The sequence below is a fragment of the Nicotiana sylvestris genome, chromosome 9 (genome assembly GCF_000393655.2).
Source record: "Nicotiana sylvestris chromosome 9, ASM39365v2, whole genome shotgun sequence".
NCBI lineage: Eukaryota > Viridiplantae > Streptophyta > Magnoliopsida > Solanales > Solanaceae > Nicotiana > Nicotiana sylvestris.
In genome coordinates this window covers 88224493-88248272 of record NC_091065.1, presented here as the reverse complement: position 1 = coordinate 88248272, position 23780 = coordinate 88224493, and the positions used below count along the sequence as shown (strand labels likewise).

Here is a 23780-nt window from a genome sequence, read left to right as displayed (position 1 = left end):
CAATTGGTATCTGATTATATCCAGAATATCTATCAAGAAAACAGTAAAAACCATGGCCTGCAACTCTTTCAAGCATTTGATTAATAAAAGGCAAAGGAAAATGATCTTTCCTTGTGGCATCATTAAGTCGTCTGTAATCAATACAGACTCTCCATCATGTGATTGTTCTAGTAGGTATGAGTTTATTGTTTTCATTTTTTATTACTGTTACCTCCTTTATTTGGTACTACCTATACAAGACTTACCCAAGGATTGTCAGATATTGGATAAATGATACTTGTTGTTAGAAGTTTCACCACTTCTTTCTTGACGACTTCCTGCATTGCTGGGTTCAGTCTCCTTTGGGGTTAGACTATTGGTTTATAATTATTCTCCATAAGAATCATGTGCATACAAATAGCTGGACTGATTCCTTTGATATCAGCTACAGTCCACCCTAAGGCTATTTTGTGTTTTCTCAAGACTCCAATCAATTTGTTTTCCTGTTCTATAGTCAAAAAAGATGAAATGATTACTGGAAATAATTCAGGTTCAAGAAACACATATTTTAAATGAGAAGGAAGATCTTTGAGTTCAATTTTTAATTGAATTCCTTCTTGTGAGACTTTCTCATTTTCTGACTCTTTTTCCAATATTTCAGCTTCTTCTCTAATTATGGGGTTATCATCACCTATGGTACCTGACCTAGCCAAACATCTCTCCAATGAATCAATAATTAACTGATTATCTTTGTATTCGTTTACGAGGTCATCTAGTAAGTCAATTTGAAAACAAGATGATGATGACTCGTCCCCGGGAAATTTCATCATTTTCTGCATGTCAAAAATTACTCTTTCCTCATCAACTCGCAATATTAATTGTCCTTGATGGACATCAATAATTGCCCTTCCTGTTGCAATAAATGGTCTACCTAAAATTAATGGTACCTTAGTATTTTCTTCCATTTCAAGCACTATAAAATCTACTGGGAATACAAATTTGTCAACTCTGACAAGGATATTTTCAATAATTCCTTTTGGTATCTTAGCACTTTGATCAGCTAATTGAAGAGACACACCAGTATCTTTCATCTCACCAAGTTCTAATTTCCTGAAAATTGAAAAAGGCATTAGATTTATTGAAGCACATAAATCACATAATGCATTTGCAAAGTAAGTACCTCCCACGGTACAAGGAATTGTAAAACTTTCTCGATCACCAAGTTTCTGTGGAAGCTTATTTTGAAGTATAGCACTACATTTTTATGTAAGCTTAACCACTGAAACTTCTTCCAATTTTCTTTTACTTGACAGAATTTCTTTAAGAAATTTAGCATATGAAGGCATTTGTGTCAAAGCATGTGTGAAAGGTATGTTAATGTAAAGTTGCTTCAAAATATCTAGAAACTTTGAAAACTGTTTGTCAAGCTTTTCTCTTTTCATCTTTTGGGGAAAAAGGAGAGGTACAGAGTGAGGATTTGTTATCAATTAATTTTCTTGTACATTTTTCCTTTTATCTTTTTGTTCTTTTGGAAACTTAGATTCTATTTTATTCTCACCTTCATTTACCTTTTCCACTTCTTGTAGCTTTTCTTCTCTATCTGTATATGGATCATCAAGAGATTTACCTGATCGTAGAGAGATGGCTTTGAGGTGTTCTTTTGGGTTTTGCTCAGTGTTGCTTGGTAGAGCACCTTGAATTGTTCCAGACATGAGGGTTGCTAATTGGCTCATCTGAATTTCTAAATTCTTGATGGTTGAACTTTGACTTTCAACCTTCTCATCAGTAGTCTTAATGAATTTGTACATCATGTCTTTGAGGCTTTGCTGATGAGCTCTTTGGGGTGGTTGTTGATTTTTGTTAAAATCTTGTTGCCCTCTGTTTTTATTTTGAAAATCAGGTGGTCCTTGTACCTGCTGCTTTTGATTAAAAAATCTTTGAGGATTTTCAGCACCATTTGGGTTACTCTATTGGAATCCCGGATGTTTTGGTACCTTGGGACTACCTAACGGATAACTGTTTCTATACCCAATAATATTTACTTGTTCTTCATTTTGCGTTGAAGCTTGATGTAACAATATTGAACTTCCTCACTATATTGATAAGAACTAGAATATTGGTTACAATCTTGAGATATCAAATGCAACACTCAAACTAATGAATTATAATGAAAACTATTGAAATAATAGGTAACTAAGGATGGGGGCGAGGAAATATAGATAACTTCATAACATTTTGCATAATTCTCAAAACTGTCGATGAACCACTTTTATCCATTTGTCACGTGCTTCCCTACTCAACCTGGATCCCAAGCAAATCTCTTGTCAGGCTGTCTAATTCCTTGGCCTTTTCGCAGTTTAGCCCTCGGCCCAACAGCTTGTCTAGCCTCGGTCCAAATAATTGGCCCATAAACATTATTGGAGTTATCCATGTTCACAACAATACTCCCCTCCTCAATAAAAACCTTGTCCTCAAGGCTCGGGTCAAGAACTCTCGGGATCAATGGCTTTGGTAAACTAGTTGTAGTTATATTGACTTCAATAGACATGAAGCTCACTGGATGGAAGGCACCTACAAATTCCTCTTGAACAGAATGAAGAGCACTATGCCAAACTCTACTCATGCCTGGTACAACAATAGTGACTGCATAGTATACTTCATTTTGACCAAGGTCATGATGAGATAAATCTTGTGTTCCCTTTGAATACTTCATAGGCCACAAAAACATTGGAATGAATAGAAAAATAGCTCTTGTTCTACATATGAATTCTACTAGAGTCATCTGTGCTTGCACTTGCTTTATTAGAGTACCCGTTAACTCATGAGGCATGAATAAATGTGTATCTACTCCAATAATATGATGATCTCCACCATCAATTGCATGTCAGACAAAATCAAGGAGTATGTAGCAGTCTTTTAATAACACAAGCTTGGTACTTATCTGGAGTCCTAGCGCCAAAGTTAGCCAGTCTTCTAAAGTACGTCCTTGTAGCATAGTCGTAGTAACTGCAATAATCTTTGAAGTTTTAGGTGTAACGTTGACTCTCCCATGCTGGCCAACATATGGCTTTTCAAGGTCAAAAGGCAAGAGACAATCAACTGGCTTTTCCAATTTTGACCCATTCTGGTGTATCCAAGTAATTATAGTATGTGGGACAAATTTTCTATTGCATGAGCAACCACAAATTAGTTCCAAAAATCTAGCAGTGGGCGCAGTTAAAACAACTCTAAGCATAAGAGTGGAGTTACCAAAGATCTGTTCATTTGAAGCACTAAAATAAGCAAACCACAAGGGTCTGATAGCTCATTTTCTAATTAAGTGCAAGCGCAAGCTTACTAGATCAGATAGACTCAAAAGCTCCAAGAAGCATCTCAAGGGAATCACAATAGATGATAGTTGGTGGACATAAATATATAAATCCCCCAGGTTTTCTCAACTGATGGTTAACCGGCATAACAAACTTGTTAACCATATGAATAGACAGTCCATGATAATCAATACATTTCAGAAGTCTCAAGAGATCGTCCTCCAAATACTCAGAAATATTAAACACACATTGCCTACTCGAATATGAGAGTGTAGAGTGGTCCTCTAACCTTCTCTGAGGTGACTGCACCCTGAGTGAAGCAGCAGAGCCAGGATCAAATGGAAAGTCTAATCCAAGTTTATCAAGTGAAAATCGATGCAACCAAAACTGCTCCTCCAAGCATTGGGCAATCCCAAGTTGATATCGAGGGCAAAGTATTCTAGGATGTCCAGTAAGCAATTGATTCCAACAACCGTCTAAAACTTTGTGAATATCAAACAGGATAAAGTCACGGGGAAAATAGATTGTAAAATTATGACGACCCGACCAGTCGTCTCTTGAGTTACTGCTCCGTTTCTCCCATTTCTGCTTCTTTATGCTCCGTTATCCTTTTTTTATGTGATCGAGTGGATTAATTGGTGTTCGGAGTGGATTTTGTAAGAAATGAGACACTTAGTCTCTTTTAAGAAGGTTTAAGTTGGAAAAGTCAACCGGATGTTGATTTATGTGTTAGAGGGCTCGGATGTGAGTTCTGATGGTTCGTTTAGCTTCGGGAGGTGATTTATGACTTAGGAGTGTGATCAAAATGGGTTTTGGAGGTCCGGAGTAGAATTTGGCTTGAATTGGCGAAGTTGATATTTTGACGATTTCCGGTTGATAGTCGAGATTTTGATATAGGGGTCGGAATGGAATTCCGAGAGTTACAGTAGCTTCGTTACGTTATTTGGGATGTGTGTGCAAAATTTTAGTTCATTAGGATGTGGTTTGGTTTGGTTTTTGATCGAAAGTGTATTTCGGAAGATTTCTCAAAAATTAGGCTTGAATCCGATGTGTTTCGGGTAATTTGATGTTGTTTGAGGTGTTTTGCTGATGGGAACAAGTTTGAATAAGGTATTGGGTTATGTTTGTGCTTTTGGTTGAGATCCCGGGGGCCTCGAGGTGATTTCGGATGGTTAACTAGAAGATTTTTGGACTTGAGTGATTGCAGAATTTCTGTTGCTTCTGGTGTTTTTGCACCTGCGGTTTGGGGACCGCAGGTGCGGCATCGCAGGTGCGAAGGATTTTCAGCAGATGCGGATTTGAGGAGAGAGGTCAGGAACCGCAGATGCGGAATAAGGACCACACCTGCGGAGTCACAGATGTGATTCTACAGATGCGGAGAAATGACCGTAGAAGCGGTACCGTAGAAGCGGGCTTTGGGGTCGCAGATGTGAAAACCCCTGGGTAGAATGTTTTAATTCATTTCATCCGCGATTTTTAAGCTCATTTACTCCATAGTTGGTTTTTTTGAGAGATTTTAAAGGAAATCGAAGATGGATTCAAGGAGAAACGTTTGGAGGTAAGGATTTCGGACCAAAAACTCGAATCTATTGTGAAATCCACCTAGAAAATCATGAAACTTAAGCTAAAAATGGAAGAACTACGGCTTGGGATTTTAAGCTTTTGAATTGGGATTTGGAGGACTATTTGGGGTCGGATTGGAGAACTTTTGATATGTATGAACTCGTGGGGTGATAAGGAATCTAACGATGTGAAAATTTCTGAGTTTCGGGAAGTGGGCCCGGGTCTCGGGTTTTGCTAATTTCAGGATTTTGATATTTTCGATTGTTTTCACTTGGGCTTTGTTCCCTTAGCATATTGTGACGTATTCGTTCTGATTTTGGATAGATTCGATGCGCGTAGAGGCTGATTCGAGGGGAAAAGGTATCGCGAGCTAGAGTTGTAGCCGGTTCGAGGTGAGTAATGATTGTAAATGATGTTTTGAGGGTTTGAAACCCTGGATTGCACATCGTAGTGCTATATTGAGGTGAGACACGCACTTGATGATGAGCGTGGAGTCGTTTACTATTAGGGATTGTGACTTGGTCCGTCCCGATTTATGATTTTACCGCGTATTTGACTGAAACTTGTTTGTTATCATCATGGTTTGGGCTGATTGCCATATTTGGGCTTCGTGCCAACTATTTGAACCCTCCATGGATTTTATCACTATTTCCTCACTGTATTGATTTATTACTTGAACTCAGTCTTGTTGTTTTTCCATTATTTTACAACTCAGCCACTTTTACTCAGTTTTGAGACATAAATGATATTACTAAATGATGTTTTGGGCTGAGCACTACTGTTTAACAAATGCCTGAGGGGCTTGTGATGATTTTCTGACTGAGTGCAGCCGAGGGCCAGATATGCGGATATACTGAGTGATATGAGGCCGAGGGCATAAGATACATTTACACGCCACGAGGTGGCTTGAGTGATGTGAGGCCGAGAGTCGATAGATGATGCCACGAGATGGCTTGATATTGCGCTTGGGCCGTAAGGGGCCCTTCCGGAATCTGCACACCCCCAGGGAGCGCGGGTACCCATTATGTTCTGAGAGTGAGCCCGAAGGGCTGATACTGTTCTGAGAGTGAGCCCGAGGGGCTGATACTGATCTGAGAGTGAGCCCGAGAGGCTGATATTATTCTGAGAGTGAGCCCGAAGGGCTGGTACTGTTCTAAGTTGTTGCCCAAGGGGCGAATTTCTATTTGTTAATTACCTGCCGAATTACTTGTTTTACTGGTTGAAAAAGGAAAAATTACTTGATATTTCACTGATTTACTGTTTTAAGTGATTTTACTACTTCAGTATAGATTGCTTTGTGTTTTCACGTGATTTCTTGCTTTCAGACATTATTTATGTTTATTACTCTACTGAGTTGGAGTACTCATTTTACTACCTGCACCCATGTTTGTAGATTCAGGCGTAGCAGGTCCCGCTCCTGAGTGCTGATTTCCTCTAGTCCAGGCGGTGTTTCGGAGACTACGAGGTAGTTGTTCGCATCCGCAGCCCCCGTGTCTCCCTTATCTTATTACTTTTATGTCCTTCAAATAGTTGTACTAGATATTGTATTTAGTAGACTCATATCGGGATCCTTAGTTGCTCATGACTTGTGACACCCCGGTTTGGGCTATGACGGGATGGTTTCTTCTATTGTTATCTATATTTCTGCGAATTATTGCTATTAAATCATGCTTTAAACCGTTTTATGATAATTAACTGCTTAAAGAATTGTATTGTGTTGGACTGGCTGGCCTTGTCTTCACGAGAGGCGCCATCATGACCGGGTTCGGGGTTTGGGTTGTGACAAGTTGGTATCAGAGCCTAGGTTACTTAGGTCTCACGAGTCATAAGTAGGTTTAGTAGATTCTCGCAGATCGGTACGGAGACGTCTGTATTTATCCTCGAGAGGCTGCAGAACCTTTAGGAAAACTTCACATTCTTGAAATCCTTATCGTGCAAACTTGTTATTCCGAAACTGAACTTCTGTTATTCTATTCTCTCACAGCTGGTGAGGACGCGAGCTACCGGATGAGGTGGACGACCACTAGTGCCACCATCTAAGACCACCAGCTTAGTTATGAATGCTGGTCGTGGGCGTGGTCGTGGTAGAGGCAGAGCAGCGAGGGCAGCACCTGTAGATCCACCAGCTTCCCTAGCTCCGGATCAGGCTCTAGCTATGAATGCTCCAGCAGCACCAGTTGAGGCACCAGCTGTGCCCATCGTGATTCCGGGTCTTCAGGAGGCCTTGGCATAGATCTTATCGGTTTGCACTGGCCTGGCCCATGTAGTTTCAGCCACTACAGCAGCAGCTACTTCACAGGCCAGGGGAGGCAATCAGACCCCCGCTTCTCGCACACCTAAGCAGGTAGTGCAGGGACTTCAGAAGCTAGGGGCACCTCCAGCCCAGCCGGTTGCACCAGCTCAGGAGTTCATGGCACCAGTTATGTCGGATGATGAGCAGGTCTTGAGAGGTTTGGTAGACTCCAACCTCTGTCATTCAGTGGTGCTGAGGGCGAGAATGGCAGGGTTTTCTAGATAAGTGCCAGCGGATGCTCCGTACAGCAGGGATTCTTGAGTCTAGTGGTGTGACATTTACCACATTTTAGTTTTTTGGGGCTTCCTTTACTTTGTGGGAGGCGTATGAGAGGCGTAGGCCTATAGGAGCAGCGCCCTGCACTTGGCAGGAGTTCTCCGTTCTCTTCTTGGAGAAGTATATGTCGTAGTCTCGCAGATAGGAGCTGCGTATATAGTTTGAGTGGTTGAGGCAGGGGGATATGACTGTGTCACAGTATGAGTCGAGGTTTTCTGAGTTGGCTCTTCATGAATTTTGGATGGTTCCAATAGATCGTGAGAGGATCGGGAGATATGTTGATTGCCTTAACTATCATCTCCGTATTCTCATGACCAGAGAGAGGGTGTTGGATGCTACGTTCAAGGAGGTGGTTGATATCGCTCGCAAGATTGAGACTGTTCGCCATTAGGAGCGAGAGGAGAAGGAGGCCAAGAGGCCTCGAGGATCAGGCAGTTACAGTGGTGCTTCTTCGAGGGGCCAGTTCTAGCATGTAGAGGTCATTCTTTAAGGCCTGCTCAGTTAGCCCGTCCAGAGTATCACGGGACATCTTCAGGCCGTGGTTATGATGGGTCTTAGCAGGGCCAGCCTTCACTCAGCGCCCTCCCAGTTCAGAGTTCATCTCGTTCCCCGCCAGCTCAGGGTTCTTCTCTGCCGATTACATCGGCTAGTCACTTTGGTGCGAGGGGTTCCCTTCAGTCCCCGTCTCTAGCACTTGGGAGTTGTTTTGAGTGTGGAGAGTTTGGGAATGTGTGGAGGTAGTGTCCTCGTCGTGTTGCTAGTTCATCCCAACAAAGGGGTCAGCCCTCAACTTCTGCTCTAGTTACTTCACTACTCGCCCAGCCATCTAGGGGTGGAGGTCAGGCAGCCAGGGGTCTCCCCATAGGGGGAGGTCGATCAGGGGGTGGTCAGGCTTGTTTCTATGCACTCCTAGGAAAACCCGAGGCTATTGCTTCAGATGCTGTCATTACAGGTATTGTTTTAGTCTGCCATAGAGATGCCTCTGTATTATTTGATTCAGATTCCACCTTTTCTTATGTGTCATCATACTTTGCTTGTTATTTGGGTACACCCTGTGAGTTTTTTGCTTTACCTGTTCATGTATTTACCCTGGTGGGCGATACTGTTGTTGTAGACCGTGTGTACCGGTCATGTTTGGTGACTATTAGGGGTCTGGAGACCCGAGTGGATCTATATCTATTGAGCATAGTGGATTTTGATGTCATTTTGGGCATGGATTTGTTGTCTACGTGTCGTGCTATTCTAGACTGTCATGCTAAGGCAGTCACTTTGGCTATGCCGGGTGTGCCGCAGATCGAGTGGCGTGGTGTGACTGATTATGTTCCAAGTAGAGTGGTCTCTTTCTTGAAGGCCCAACATATGGTTGGGAAGGGTTGTCTTTCATATCTAGCATTTGTGAGAGATGTCGGAGCTGAGACTCCCAGTATTGATTATGTTCCAGTTGTGAGGGATTTTCCCGACGTGTTTCCTGCACACCTGTCGGGCATGCCATCGAACAGGGATATTGTTTTTGGTATTGACCTGGTACCGGGAACTCAGCCCATTTCTATTCCTCCGTATCATATGGCACTAGCGGAGTTGAAGAAATTGAAAGAACAGCTTCAGGAACTCCTAGATAAGGGGTTCATTCGGCCTAGTATGTCACCTTGGGGTGCGCCAATCCTGTTTGTGAAGAAGAAGGATGGCACCATGAGAATGTGCATTGATTATAGGCAATTGAACAAGGTAACAATTAACAACAAGTATCCTTTGCCTCGAATTGATGATTTGTTTGACCAGCTTCAGGGAGCGAGAGTGTTCTCCAATATTGATCTTCGTTCGGGCTATCACCAGTTGAAGATCAGGGATTCAGATATTCTTAAGACTGCTTTCAGGACCAAATATGGTCATTATGAGTTCCTTGTGATGTCTTTTGGGCTAATCAATGCCCCAGCAGCGTTCATGCATTTGATGAATAGCGTGTTCCGGTCTTATCTTGATTCACTCGTTATAGTCTTCATTGATGATATTCTGGTGTACTCTCGTAGCTAGGAGGAGCACGCGGAGCATTTGAGAGTTGTGTTGTAGAGATTCATAGAGGAGAAGCTTTATGCAATGTTCTCCAAGTGTGAGTTTTGGCTCAGTTTAGTGGCTTTCTTGGGGAACGTGGTGTCCAGCGAGGGTATTCAGGTTGATCCGAGAAGATTAAGGCGGTTCAGAGTTGACCTAGACCGTCCTCAGCCACAAAGATTCGTAGCTTTCTTGGGTTGGTAGGCTATTATCGCCTGTTTGTTCAGGGATTCTCATTTATCGCATTGCCCTTGACCAAGTTGACTCAGAAGGGTGTTTCATTTGTATGGTCGGACGAGTGTGAAGAGATCTTTCAGAAGCTCAAGACAGTTTTGACCACAGCTCCAGTGTTGGTTTTTCCATCAACTTCAGGTTCATATAATGTGTATTGTGATGCTTCGAGAGTTGGGATTGGTTGTGTATTGATGCAAGAGGGTAGAGTTATTTCTTATGTTTCTCGTCAGTTGAAGCACCATGAGAAGAACTACCATGTTCATGATTTGGAGTTGGCTATCATAGTTCATGCATTGAAGATTTGGAGGCATTATTTGTATGGCGTATCTTGTGAGGCATTCACCGATCATTGCAGTCTTCAGCATTTGTTCAAGCAAAAGGATCTTAATTTGAGGCAGCGGAGATGGTTGGAGTTGCTTAAGGATTATGATATCACTATATTGTACCATCCGGGAAAGGCCAATGTGGTGGCCGATGCTTTAAGCCGAAAGACAGTGAGCATGGGGAGTTTGGCATATATTCCAGTTGGGGAGAGACCTCTTGCAGTTGATGTTCAGGCCTTGGCTAATCGGTTTGTGAGGTTGGATATTTTGGAGCCCAGTCGGGTGTTGGCGTGTGTAGTTTCTCTGTCTTCCTTGTATGATCGCATCATAGAGAGCTAGTATGATGATCCGCATTTGCTTGTCCTTAAGGACAGAGTTCAACATGATGATAATAGAGATGTAACCATTGGTGATGATGAGGTGTTGAGGATGCAGGGCCGGATTTGTGTGCCCAATATGAATGGGCTTAGAGAGTTGATTCTGGAGGAGGCCCATAGCTCGCGGTATTCCATTCATCCGGGTGCCACGAAGATGTATCAGGATTTGAGGCAGCATTATTGGTGGAGAATAATGAATAAAGATATTGTGGGATTTGTAGCTCGGTGTCTCAATTGTCAGTAGGTGAAATATGAGCATCAGAGACCGGGTGGGTTGCTTCAGCAGATGGTTATTCCTGAGTGGAAGTGGGAAAGGATCACTATGGACTTCGTTGTTGGACTTCCATGGACTTTTAAGAAGTTCGATGCTATTTGGGTGATTGTGGATCAGCTGACCAAGCCCGCACACGTCATTCCTGTGTGTACTACTTATTTTTTAGAGCGGTTAGCAGAGTTATACATTCGGGAGATTGTTCGGCTGCATGGTGTTCCAGTTTCTATCATTTCAGATCGGGGTACTCAGTTTATATCGCAGTTTTGGAGAGCCATGCAGAGAGAGTTGAGTACTTAGGTGGAGTTGAGCACAGCTTTTCATCCTCAGACGGACGGGTAGTCCAAGCGTACTATTCAGATATTGGAGGACATGTTGCTTACTTGTGCTATTGAATTGGAGGTTCATGGGATGAGTTTCTACCGCTTGCAGAGTTTGCCTACAACAAAAGCTACCACTCGAGTATTTAGATGGCTCCATATGAGGCTTTGTGTGGGAGGCGGTGTAGATCTCCAGTTGGTTGGTTCAAGCCCGGCGAGGCTAGGCTATTGGGGACAGATTTGGTTCAGGATGCTTTAGAGAAGGTCAAGGTGATTCAAGAGAGGCTTCGTACAGTGTAGTCGAGGCAGAAGAGTTATGCGGACTGGAAGGTTCGAGATGTGTCCTACATGGTTGGCGAGAAGGTTTTGTTGAAGGTTTCACCCATGAAGGGTGTTATGAGATTTGGGAATAAAGGAACATTGAGTCCTCGATTCATTGGGCCTTTTAAGGTGCTTCGGAGGATTGGGGAGGTGGCTTATGAGCTTGCTTTGTCACCCAGCTTGTCGAGTGTGCATCCAGTATTTCATGTTTCTATGCTCTGAAAGTATATTGAGGATCCGTCTCATGTTTTTGACTTCACCACGGTTCAGTTGGATGATGATTTGACCTATGATGTGGAGCCGGTAGCTATTTTGGGTCGTCAGGTTCGGAAGTTGAGGTCAAAGGATATAGCTTCAGTGAAAGTGTAGTGGAGAGATCGGCTCGTGGAGGAGGCTACCTGGGAGACCGAACGGGATATGCGGAGCAGATATCCTCAACTATTTGAGACTCCAGGTATGTTTGTTGACTCGTTCGAGGACGAACGTTTGTTTAAGTTGGGGAGGATGTGACGACCCGGCCAGTCGTCTCATGAGTTACCGCTCTGTTTCCCCCATTTCTGCTTCTTTATGCTTCGTTATCCATGTTTTATGTGATCGAGTGGATTAATTGGTGTTCGGAGTGGATTTGGTAAGAAACGAGACACTTAGTCTCTTTTAAGAAAGTTTAAGTTGGAAAAGTCAACCGGATGTTGACTTATGTGTTAAAGGGCTCGGAAGTGAGTTCCGATGGTTCGGTTAGCTTCGGGAGGTGATTTATGACTTAGGAGTGTGATCGGAATGGGTTTTGGAGGTCCGGAGTAGAATTTGGCTTGAATTGGCGAAGTTGATATTTTGATGACTTTCGGTTGATAGGCGAGATTTTGATATAGGGTTCGGAATGGAATTCCGAGAGTTGTAGTAGCTTCTTTATGTCATTTGGGATGTGTGTGCAAAATTTCAGTTCATTTATATGTGGTTTGGTTGCGTTTTCGATCGAAAGCGTATTTCGGAAGATTTCTCAAAAATTAGTCTTGAATCCGATGTGTTTCGGGTAATTTGATGTTGTTTGAGGTGTTTTGATGATGGGAACAAGTTTGAATAAGGTATTGGGTTATGTTTGTGCTTTCGGTTGAGGTCCTGGGGGCCTCGGGGTGATTTCGGATGGTTAACGGGAAGATTTTTGGACTTGAGTGATTGCAGAATTTCTGATGCTTCTGGTGCTTTCGCACCTGCGGTTTGGGGACCGCAGGTGCGAAGGATTTTCCGTAGATGCGAATTTGAGGAGAGAGGTCAGGAACCACAGATGCGGAATAAGGACTGCACCTACGGAGTCACAGATGCGTATTTGGCTCGTTAAGTGAATTCCACAGATACAGAGAAATGACCGCAGAAGCGGTACCGTAGAAGCGGGCTTTGGGGTCGCAGATGCGAAAACCCCTGGGCAGAATGTTTTAATTCATTTCATCCGCGATTTTTAAGCTCATTTACTCCATAGTTGGTCATTTTGAGAGCTTTTTGAAGGAAATCGAAGAAGGATTCAAGGAGAAACGTTTGGAGGTAAGGATTTCCGACCAAAAACTCGAATCTATTGTGAAATCCACCTAGAAAATCATAAAACGTAAGCTAAAAATGGAAGAACTAGGGCTTGGGATTTTGAGCTTTTGACTTGGAATTTGGAGGACCATTTGGGGTTGGATTGGAGAACTTTTGATATGTATGAACTCGTGGGGTGATAAGGAATCTACCGATGTGAAAATTTCAGAGTTTCAGGAAGTGGACCCGGGGCTCGGGTTTTGCTAATTTCGTGATTTTTGATATTTTCGATTGTTTTTGCTTGGGTTTTGTTCCCTCAGCATATTGTGACGTGTTCATTCTGATTTTGGATAGATTCGGCGCGCGTGGAGGCCGATTTGAGGGGCATAGGCATCGCGAGCTAGAGTTGTAGCCGGTTCGAGGTGAGTAATGATTGTAAATGATGTCCTGAGGGTTTGAAACCCCGGATTGCACATCGTAGTGCTATATTGAGGTGAGACACGCAATTGATGATGAGCATGGAGTCGTTTACTATTGGGGATTGTTACTTGGTCCGTCCCGATTGATGATTTTACCGCGTATTTGATTGAAACTTATTTTTATCATCATGGTTTGGGATGATTACCATATTTGGGCTTCGTGCCAACTATTTGAACCCTCCGGGGATTTTTATCACTATTTCCTCACTATATTGATTTATTACTTGAACTCAGTCCTGTTGTTTTTCCATTGTTTTACAACTCAACCACTTTTGATCAGTTTTGAGACATAAATGATATTTCTAAATGATATTTTGGGCTGAGCACTACTGTTTTACAAATGCCTGAGGAGTTTGTGATGATTTTTTGACTGAGTGCGGCCGAGGGACAGATGTGCGGATACACTGAGTGATTTGAGGCCGAGGGCCTGAGATACATTTACACGCCACGAGGTGGCTTGAGTGATGTGAGGCCGAGAGCCGATAGATGATGCCACAAGATGGCTTGATATTGCGCTAGGGTCGTAAGGGGCCCCTCCGGAGTCTACACACCCCCAGTGAGCGTGGGTACCCATTGTGTTGTGAAAGTGAGCCCGAGGGGCTGATATTGTTCTGAGAGTGAGCCTAAGGGGCTGATACTGATCTGAAAGTGAGCCCGAGGGACTAATATTATTTTGAGTGTGAGCCCGAGGGGCTGGTACTGTTAATTACCTGCCGAATTACTTGTTTTAGTGGTTGAAAAAGGAAAATTTATTTGATATTTCACTGATTTACTATTTTAAGTTATTTTACTGCTTCGGTATAGATTGCTTTGTGTTTTCACGTGATTTCTTACTTTCAGCCATTATTTATGTTTATTACTCACTGAGTTGGAGTACTCATTTTACTCCCGGCACCCCTGTGTGCAGATTCAGGCGTAGCAGGTCCCGCTCCTGAGTGCTGATTTCCTCCAGTCCAGGCGGTGTTTCGGAGACTACGAGGTAGTTGTTGGCGTCTGTAGCCCCCGTGTCTCCTTTATCTTATTACTTTTATGTCCTTTAAACAGTTGTACCAGATATTGTATTTAGTAGACTCTTATCGGGATCCTTAGTTGCTCATGACTTGTGACACCCTGATTTGGGCTGTGTTGGGATGGTTTCTTCTATTGTTATCTATATTTCCGCGAATTATTGCTATTAAATCAAGCTTTAAACCATTTTATGATAATTAACTGCTTAAAGAAGTGTACTGTGTTGGACTAGCTGACCTTGTCTTCACGAGAGACGCCATCACGACCGGGTTCGGGGTTTGGGTCGTGACAAGAATTAAACCATAATGAAGGCTTCTCTGACTTAATATTTTTATGCATAACAACCATGAAATGGCAATTGGGGACTACAGATGGAAGCTGTCCAAAATTATCAACAGCATCATTCTCTAACGAATATCCTCAAGCAATGGTTCTATCAAATAGTTCCCCTCTAGAACCAAGTGCCATCACAAAGTGCAAAGAATACATGTCCTCAAAAGATGATGTTCCACTCTGATGTTCAAGGTTTCCACGATCTACTCGTAAACCAATTTCATCATGTGAATAGCTAACAGCAAGAATTTCTACAACAGCAACCAGCTGCAGTTCGAGCAACTCCAACTTTGTCCGCACTTTTGAGCGTGAATATTTAGAAGGGAGGTATGTGATGCCAACCACATCACTAGCGAAGACAGCCAATGAAATTCTCAATCCCTTCTAACTGCCACCTTTCCAAGGATAACCATATAGAATTATGATTTCTTGGACCATCTTTCTGTTTAGTATTTCATTATGTAGTTTGACAATAAACCAAATCTCTCAATAGGTCGTCCATCGAGTGAATCGCAATTCACTATGAACAGATAATAAGTGTACTAAATTCAAGTCCATAGCCAATATATTATCGGGTAAAGTAGTAGGGTGATGCGGTACTATACAACCAAAAATTACAAGCCGAAAATGACATAGCGTTGGCTGCTTAATTATTAACGCGAACTCTTCATCCCACGCTGGTTCTTCATACCCAACAAATAAAATTTCATCAGAAACATACATCTCAATATCTGAAACCACATTAGCCAACAAACATGGACTCCTATGAATATGAAGCGGTATGACACTTTTAAATGGATGTGTGACTTCAGCAGCGCTCGCAATCTCTTTCGGCACTACATCCTCTCCGCTATTCAAAGGTACCAGAAAATTAGTTGTGTATGTTTCAGCTTCACTATCGCAAGCAATTGCCGCATCATTTGTAGAGACATAGTTCTTGTCAATGGTTCGTCTGTGATATCCATCCGGCACCTTGTCTTCCTCAGAATCGCCATCTTCTAAATCAGATTCATCAGCGAGTACCGTTGAGCAACAATTATGAAACATTTCGTCGAACACCTGGCCTTCTTCTGAGAATTCCTCCTTCATAGTCATCAATTCATTACCAGCTTGTAGCTCTTTAAGAATTTCAACCTCAATATGACTTCCTTCAGCGACACTGTACATGGAATCGACATCGATTTGCTTTTCTGGTAACTCACTAGGTTCAACATCCGCTTCATCATCTTGTAAGGTGCTAGTTGCCCTATCTGCCATTTGCTTGAGCACCTCGTATGCCAAATTAAGGTTGATGTTGCCTAAGTGTTTATTCCAATACTGAGTCGAGGGTGAGGTGCTAATGTTGCACCACGATGGAATAGCCGCAGTTCGTGCTAGAAAATTTTTCACTAGCTTTCGCTGCTGGTGAACGGCTAAGCATCCACCAGATGCTTCTCTAGTCCGAGTGCAAAAACGTAGTTTCAGTTTCTCCTAAAATGATTCCAATCAAAAAATTGCTTATTGCAAAACATCCAATCAAACCAAACAAGAGCTTCGCCATCAAGGTAGTGGTAAGGAAGAGGTAACCAGTCTTTCTCGGAGAAATCAAGGTAGGTGGAGTACAGCTCAGCCGAAAAAATCCAACCCTTTGGGTTTCCACCGCTAAATCGATCTAATACCACCATTGTTGGAGTACGAACGATGAAAGCACCAATGTAACAATACCGAGCTTCCTCACTATATTGATAAGAACCAAAATACTAGTTACAATCTTGAGATATCAAATGCAACACTCAAACTAATGAATTACAATGAAAACTATTGAAATAACAGGTAACTAAAGATAGAGATAAGAATGAGGATGAGAAGCAGAACCAGACGAAGGGGGTGAGGAAATACAGATAACTTCATAACATTTTGCATAATTCTCAAAACTGTTAATAAACCCCTTTTATCCATTTGTCACGTGCTTCCCTACTCAACCTGGATCCCAAGCAAATCTCTTGTTGGGCTGTCTAATTCCTTGGACTTTTCACAGTTTAGCCCTCGGCCCAACAGCTTGTCTAGCCTCGGTCTAAATAATTGGCCCATAAACATTATTGGAGATATCCATGTTCACAACACTTGACATTCATGATTGGGATGATTGCCTCCACAAACATCACAATTCTCATGTTGAGATGATGATTGAGTATTTACCTGAAATGCCTCAACTTTTTATGTTAAAGTTGCAATTTGTTGCGCTAATGAATTCCAAGCTTCAACCTAATTGACTCCTGCTACTTTCTTAACAATCATTCTGTCAGAGGGCCATTAAATAGCATTTTCTGAAATTTCATTGAGAAATTGCATGGCTTCTGCAATAGTTTTGATCATTATGGATCCTCCTGATGTTGCATCAATAACATTTCTAGCAGAGAGTTTAAGACCATGATAAAAAATATATAAACGTCAGGATCTTGGATACCATGGTGTGGGCATTTTCTTAGCATTGATTTTAATCGTTCCCATGCTTGGTATATAGATTTAGTATTTGTTTGCAAAAAATTATTGATTTCTTGCTTCATTTTAAATGTTTTTGCAGGTGAAAAATATTCATTAAGAAATTTCTGAGTCATTTGGTCCCATGTAGTGATTGACCCTCTCGTCAGACTTCGCAACATATTTTGGCTTCACCTTTTAAAGAAAAAGGAAAAAATCGCAACCTGATAGCATCTGTTGTGACTCCATTATACCTGCAAGTTTCAACTAATTCAAGAAAATCAATTAGATGAGTGTAAGGATCTTCACTTGCATCACCAGTAAATTGGCACGACTGTTGAATAGTTTGAATCAAGCCTATGCGAATTTCAAAGTTATTTGTTGTAATTGGTGGTCTCCTCACACTTGATTCTCCTTCAAAATGATCTGGCCTTGCATAATCTCTTAGTATTCTATCACGTCATGGTGCCACCTCATCAAACTGTTCTTCTACTTGATGTGGTAGAAGTTGGTTATTGAGTTCTTCGTTCTCCATTTACTCTGATGTGAAAATTTGAGATTGTGAGGTTTGTTCTTTTCGCAACAACCGTAAGGATTTTTCAATTTCAGGATCGTATTTGACTAGTTCTTTAGAAGAGGAACGGGTCATACACTTCCTGAACTTTTTGCACAAAAGTCAAAATAATTAGACAAAAAATAATAATCCCAAATTAGTAGTAAAACAATTAATTTGTAGTAGATTTTGCGAATCTCCGGCAACGGCGCCAAAAATTTGACGAGTGTCTAGCGTATATAAAATTCTAACTCGTATTCTGTCAAATAATAGTATAGAAAGATGTCGAACCCACAGAGATTGGTTTATCTATTCTACAGACGTTTCTTGTTTTAATTACTATTTAAGAAAATTAGAAAGAGTTGAGTTGCAAATTAACTAACTAAAAATGCATGAATAGAGCAATAGAAAATATTTTGTTTTGCACAAATATAATAAAAAGGTGTTGGGATCTTGACTTCACTTAATATTTCTATATAGTAGAATTATTATTCTTCAATTTCTATTTCTCAAAAATGTATAAATACCTCTCACGATTACAAATATATATTATTACTTAAGTTGAATAATTAATTGCACTCCTTTCGGTCATAAAAATTAATCTTCAAACTAGTAATATTAAAGAACCAGAAATATATGATTGAACTAAAACACGCTCTTGTTAGTAAGTCCATTTCGGTTACCCTACTTGTTATAATTGATTATTACACTATTCGCCTTTCTCGATTACAAATAAGTATAAAATTAATTATAACATAAAAGAGATAGATGTTACTCAATAAAGATTAATATGTATCAATACTACACTTAACTATATTATTTCTTCCGCCTCTCTCGATTATAGAATTAATAAATAGTTAATAAATAGTACAAGATAGATAGATGTTAATAAATTAATAATGTCTAACTGTAAAAGCAGATAAAAGTTAAATAAATTCTTGCTCAAGCATGTGAATTTGAGGAATAATATCTACTATTATATAGAAATATTAAGATCTGTCTTTCTCCCAACACAAGAAAAGTTACTCCATAATGAAGCCAATACCGACAACGGAAATAATCTTGCCCATTAAATAAGAAAATAGAAAAAAATATTCAAGAGAATAATTCCTCCTATTTAATTAAAAACAGGAACTAGAGTAATTTCCAATACTACAATTTATTCAGAACTAGAGACGAAGCCAATATAATGGCTAAAAGATAAAAAAGAAGAGAAACTAAAGAACCAAAAGAAAGGTAAATCCTTCTGCTCAAAATCTGATTTCAATATAAGCTTCTCTCCCTTGGTTTCACGATTGATGCCTCTTTTTATAGCCAAGCCATGACAAACTTTTCAATACACTCTTGGATATGAACTTGTCATGGCTAGTTGTGGCCATGTTATGCTTGGTTATGAGCTTTTGTTGTAGGTTAGTTATGGATCGGTTATAGTTTGTTGTAACCAGTTGTGAGTCGATTGTTCTTGGTCATGGCAGATCACGTCTTTCTTTAGCACCATATTTTACTCTACTTTAGCTTGTCCATTTTTCTAATTTTTCCTCTGTAATCTTCTCGTTCCCGTACCAATACTTCTTTAACCTTTCCTGCATAATTTAGAAAAAAGTATGGAAGAAATATGATAGTTTTTTTTGTGTTTTTCGAATAAATTATATGTTAAAAATCAAGTAAAATGCACTTATCACTGGCACTAATTCACCGCTTACTACGAACGCACCATGATTTCGTTATCTCTAATCCCTCCTTTAAACCCTCTGTATTGATCTCTCACATACGTTAGTGATGTTTTTCAACAACTACCTAAATGTATACTCTCTCTCTCTCTCTCTCTCTCTCTCTCTCTCTCTCTCTCTCTCTCTCTCTCTCTCTCTCTCTCTCTCTCTCTCTCTCTCAATATACACACTAAATAAGCACAGTCAATTGATCGTCATTCAATCAATAACAATAAACACGTAGTTGAACAAGTAAAGAAATCTGACGACTCAATTATATAAAAACGTCACAATAATTTATCCTACAAAAGGTTCCATCAAAACTCTAGATAAAAAATTAGTTATTCATAATAGTATGCAAAACTATAATACTAGAATTCATAACCAATAATGAAAATAGGAAGAAGGAAATGAAAAACTCGTAGAAGAATTCTCCGCCTTGCTCCTAGTGTGTTCTTGCCTCCTTCGGTCGATAATCCTCTCTAAAAACGTGCTCTCCCAATTTGTCTCTTCCTTCGTCCCTGCCCTCAGAAGTGATATTAAGGACTATTTATGTGGGATAGGGTTAGCATGGGGCGAAATAATACAAGCCCACTTCGAAATAGCCTTTTTAGGATAGCTCGTTCACTCTCTCGTGCACATGCGAGAGTGAACGAGCAAAGTTCTTCTCTTTTTCTTTTCCTTCTATGTCTCTCGTGCACTTCCATGTATTTTTTCCATACCTGTTCCAACTGTCGGAATTCCATTCCGACCCCGATAGCCTATTTTCCACTGCCGACCAAAAATCGCCAAAAACTAACTTTCGCCAATTCAAGCCTAATTTTACACCGGATATCACAAAAATATTACGGACACACTTCTAAGTCCCAACTCACCTAACAAAGTTATCCGAGCCATAAGTTCTGCATTCCGAGGTCGTTTACCAATAAGTCAACTCTCGATTGACTTTTCTAACTCTAAAGCTACTTTTAGAGACTAAGAGTCTCAAACCTTACCAAAACAATTCCGGATTCAATCCGACCAACCCGATACCACATAACACGGATAACCAAAGCATAAAGAAGTAGAAATGGGGAAAAACGAAGAAGTAACTCATGAGACGACTGGTCGGGTCTTAACATCCTCCCCAACTTAAACAAACGTTCGTCCTCGAACGTGCCCAGAGTTGTTTCAAAATCCAACCAACTACTGAATAACCTTACCATGCACATACTCGGGGGTGATCCCACGTCACCCTATCACATATAGATCCGATAACACAATGTAACTGAAAATTTTCACAATCCAACCTAGCCCATAAACCTTAGAACCACATTTCTACTTCTAAAGTCATCCATAAGATCGGAATCTCACGTATATACTATGAATAAGCCCGAACAAGCTGTAATAACCCATACCTGCAAACTCAGGTGCAATTACATGATATACCATATAACTCAAACACTTGTAGCGATAATTTCTAAGCACAGCAGCTTCACACAACACCCGAATACCGATAGAAAACCTCTTATCAACTAGAGTCTCATTCCAACACTTCCATATACTGTCAATGATAAATGAAGCACGCAGTAAACCATAACCTTCTCTCAGATCAACCATTCATGAAGTCACTTCTCCTTTGGCAAAGAATATAGTAAAATTTCTTAGCCGAACCTCGATATTATCCTTCCAACATGCTGAAATCGAATCTGTTCGTATCCATTAATGATCCCAACGATCTCATCTAATTCAACACACCACTCCAGTAACATGACACATCAATACAGGCTAAAGCCACAACTTGTGAAATCCGCATACTAATAAGCAACAATCCGAACATACTCAAATCATGGAAATGACTCAAATGAAAGAGTTGTACCGCAAGCTCACCAGTACCACCACAACACAAGGCTGAGAACCCGTCTCACATCATAGAAATAGAACACACGAATCTAACCCGCAAGGTCATACCTCCACATAACTTCGTTGCAATGCGCGATCCTATCCAAACGCTGCTCCACATGAAACACTTCAAGTCACTCTGCTCGAAATTGACGACCACACGCAATTGATGTCTAGAACCAAAGAAAATCATCATAACCACGGTGAAGCAAATACATAACACCATACAAACCCGAAAGGACATATCCGATACGCCATCGACCGAGCAATATCTAGTACTCTTCCCACTCGACTTCCACTATGAACCCCAATGGATCTGCACCATATGTTCCTATAAACAACAATTCATAACTCCTCGCAACACAGAAAAGTAACTCATAGATCACCTCAGAACACTAATAAGCTCAATAACAATCGAATCAACACATCCCTCAATAATACAATTCGGAGCCAACCAAGTTGACTCAAGTTAGAACACACATCCACACTGGCCTGCCAACGAACCCCTTATCAAGGAAACCCTGAAGCTGCTCTTTCAACTCCTTTAATTGTGTCGGTGCCATACGATACGGTGCCCAGCACCAAAGCAATACCGAAATTAACAACTTTGCCCGGCGACATGCCTGGCAGCAGGAAACACATCCGGAAAAGTTCCTCATCACTAGAACTGAATTAATATGAGGAGCCTCTACACTGACATCCATCACGAGTGCTCAAATAAGGAAGAAAATTCTTCACAGCCACCCGCTGGACCTTCGAAATATAAAACCACCCTACTAGAACATGAAATCCGTCGAATCTCGTCACTCAATCCGTGGCATTTCCGTCATAGCCAACGTCGCCGCCTTAGCGCAATCGCCCAGAATGGCACAACGTTGACACAACCAGTCTATACCCGATATCACATCCAAAATCTAACATACCAAGCAACAAAAGATCCACTCGAGTCTCCAAACCCCGATAGTCACTAAACAGTGCCAATACACACGACCCACAACCACAACATATCCTAAATATGAGAACTTCCTGTCTCTAAATCCATATGGCACATGAATCCATATCTGATCCCAATTCCGCCATCCGAATACATACCACACCTCCAATACCCAATCATTCCACGAGAGATACTCTAAAATTCTTCTGTGCCACCAAGCAAACTCGAATATCAGCAGTCGATCTAATAAGAAAGTGTCGCAATACTACCGAAGTACCATCAACTTAATCACATTGCCTTTTCTAAAACATACACCCTTGCCAAATCACTCCAATTAGCAATACCATTTCCTTAATCATCTGAAGATCATTTCCCTAATCATCTGAAGCTCATTCCTCTAATTAATTGAAGCTGCCCACTGCCTAAGAGTTTTATGACCTCCCTTTCAAAACTGAACCGTAACCTCACACACACAATCTCAATCCTCCATAACATACCGCATATACTATACCATCCTAAGATAATATAAGAACTGCATATCCCTTCTGAGCCACAAGCAACTATGTACTCAACCAACTAAGAACTTTCCATTGATATCATTCAGGAGAAAATCACTACACATCCCATGCTTCTCACACTCGCAGAAAATACGCATCTCTAACCGCAGTAGAAATCATCAAGGACTCTCCGAATTCTACTCGCACAAGACTGAACCGTCAGGACTGAATCCTTCTAACTCAACTAAGTTACGCAGACCACTAGAACCCAAAGGCATCGCCATGAAACACCTGTAGAAACTCATTACCTCGTACACACCCAATGAACTTATCATATCCTTACCATACTGGTCCGGTCTACTATCAAGCTATACCATCCATCCAGGCTTCCTTCTGATTTACCTTCAATTTGATACTCTTTCTTGCTATAACACTACAATTCCTCAACCCCGACTCACCACACGAGACCCAAGCATAAAACCACACCGTCTAAGGCTCATAAGCCACTGAATACTTTCTTAGATATTCCCCAAAAGTACCACGTTCAAAATACTTACCCTGAAGGGACCACCTACGAATTCTGAGCCATTACCTTCACCTTCCTAATACTGACATATAGAAGCCCATAATTGATATAGAAATACCACAAATCTTGACACCCTCCAAATGCAAACCTCAGTTTCTAGCCAAAAATACAACCTAAAACTCTCCAATTATTACATGCAAAATCTTGAGCACATTAGAACCATTCCACATAGTCATCCATTCTACTCGAACCGCAATTAGCCCGATCAAAAGAACTGAACAGCCTGTGCCTCATTAGCACTTCTGACACTGCAACATGTAACCTTACCTTGATGCAACCAAGCCATTTTCTTTTCTATGCACCAAGCATTCTTTATCAATAACAACTCAAGACATTCTGTGATTCTCATACACCTATGAAGCATGATATAACCGTACCTTAGTCGAAAATTTTCCTTTACTCGAGCCATCCTCGGTCTAAATCTCCGCAATCCATAACTGATTCACCAGCATGCCTCAAGCTAGAACCAACATAGCACATAACCGTGTAATCAACTAATCAATAACAGACTCTC

General features: G+C 41.1%; 1 protein-coding gene across 1 annotated transcript; it reads right to left on the bottom strand.

The window, feature by feature from the left end:
- Nucleotides 1-347: 347 nt before the first annotated feature.
- LOC138877890 (uncharacterized) lies at nt 348-1790 on the bottom strand. Its single transcript, XM_070157536.1, has 3 exons — nt 1548-1790; nt 1291-1421; nt 348-1089 (listed from the first exon to the last, which is right to left on the bottom strand). The coding sequence occupies exons 1-3, from the start codon at nt 1788-1790 to the stop codon at nt 348-350; spliced, it is 1116 nt and encodes a 371-aa protein (XP_070013637.1).
- Nucleotides 1791-23780: the final 21990 nt, after the last annotated feature.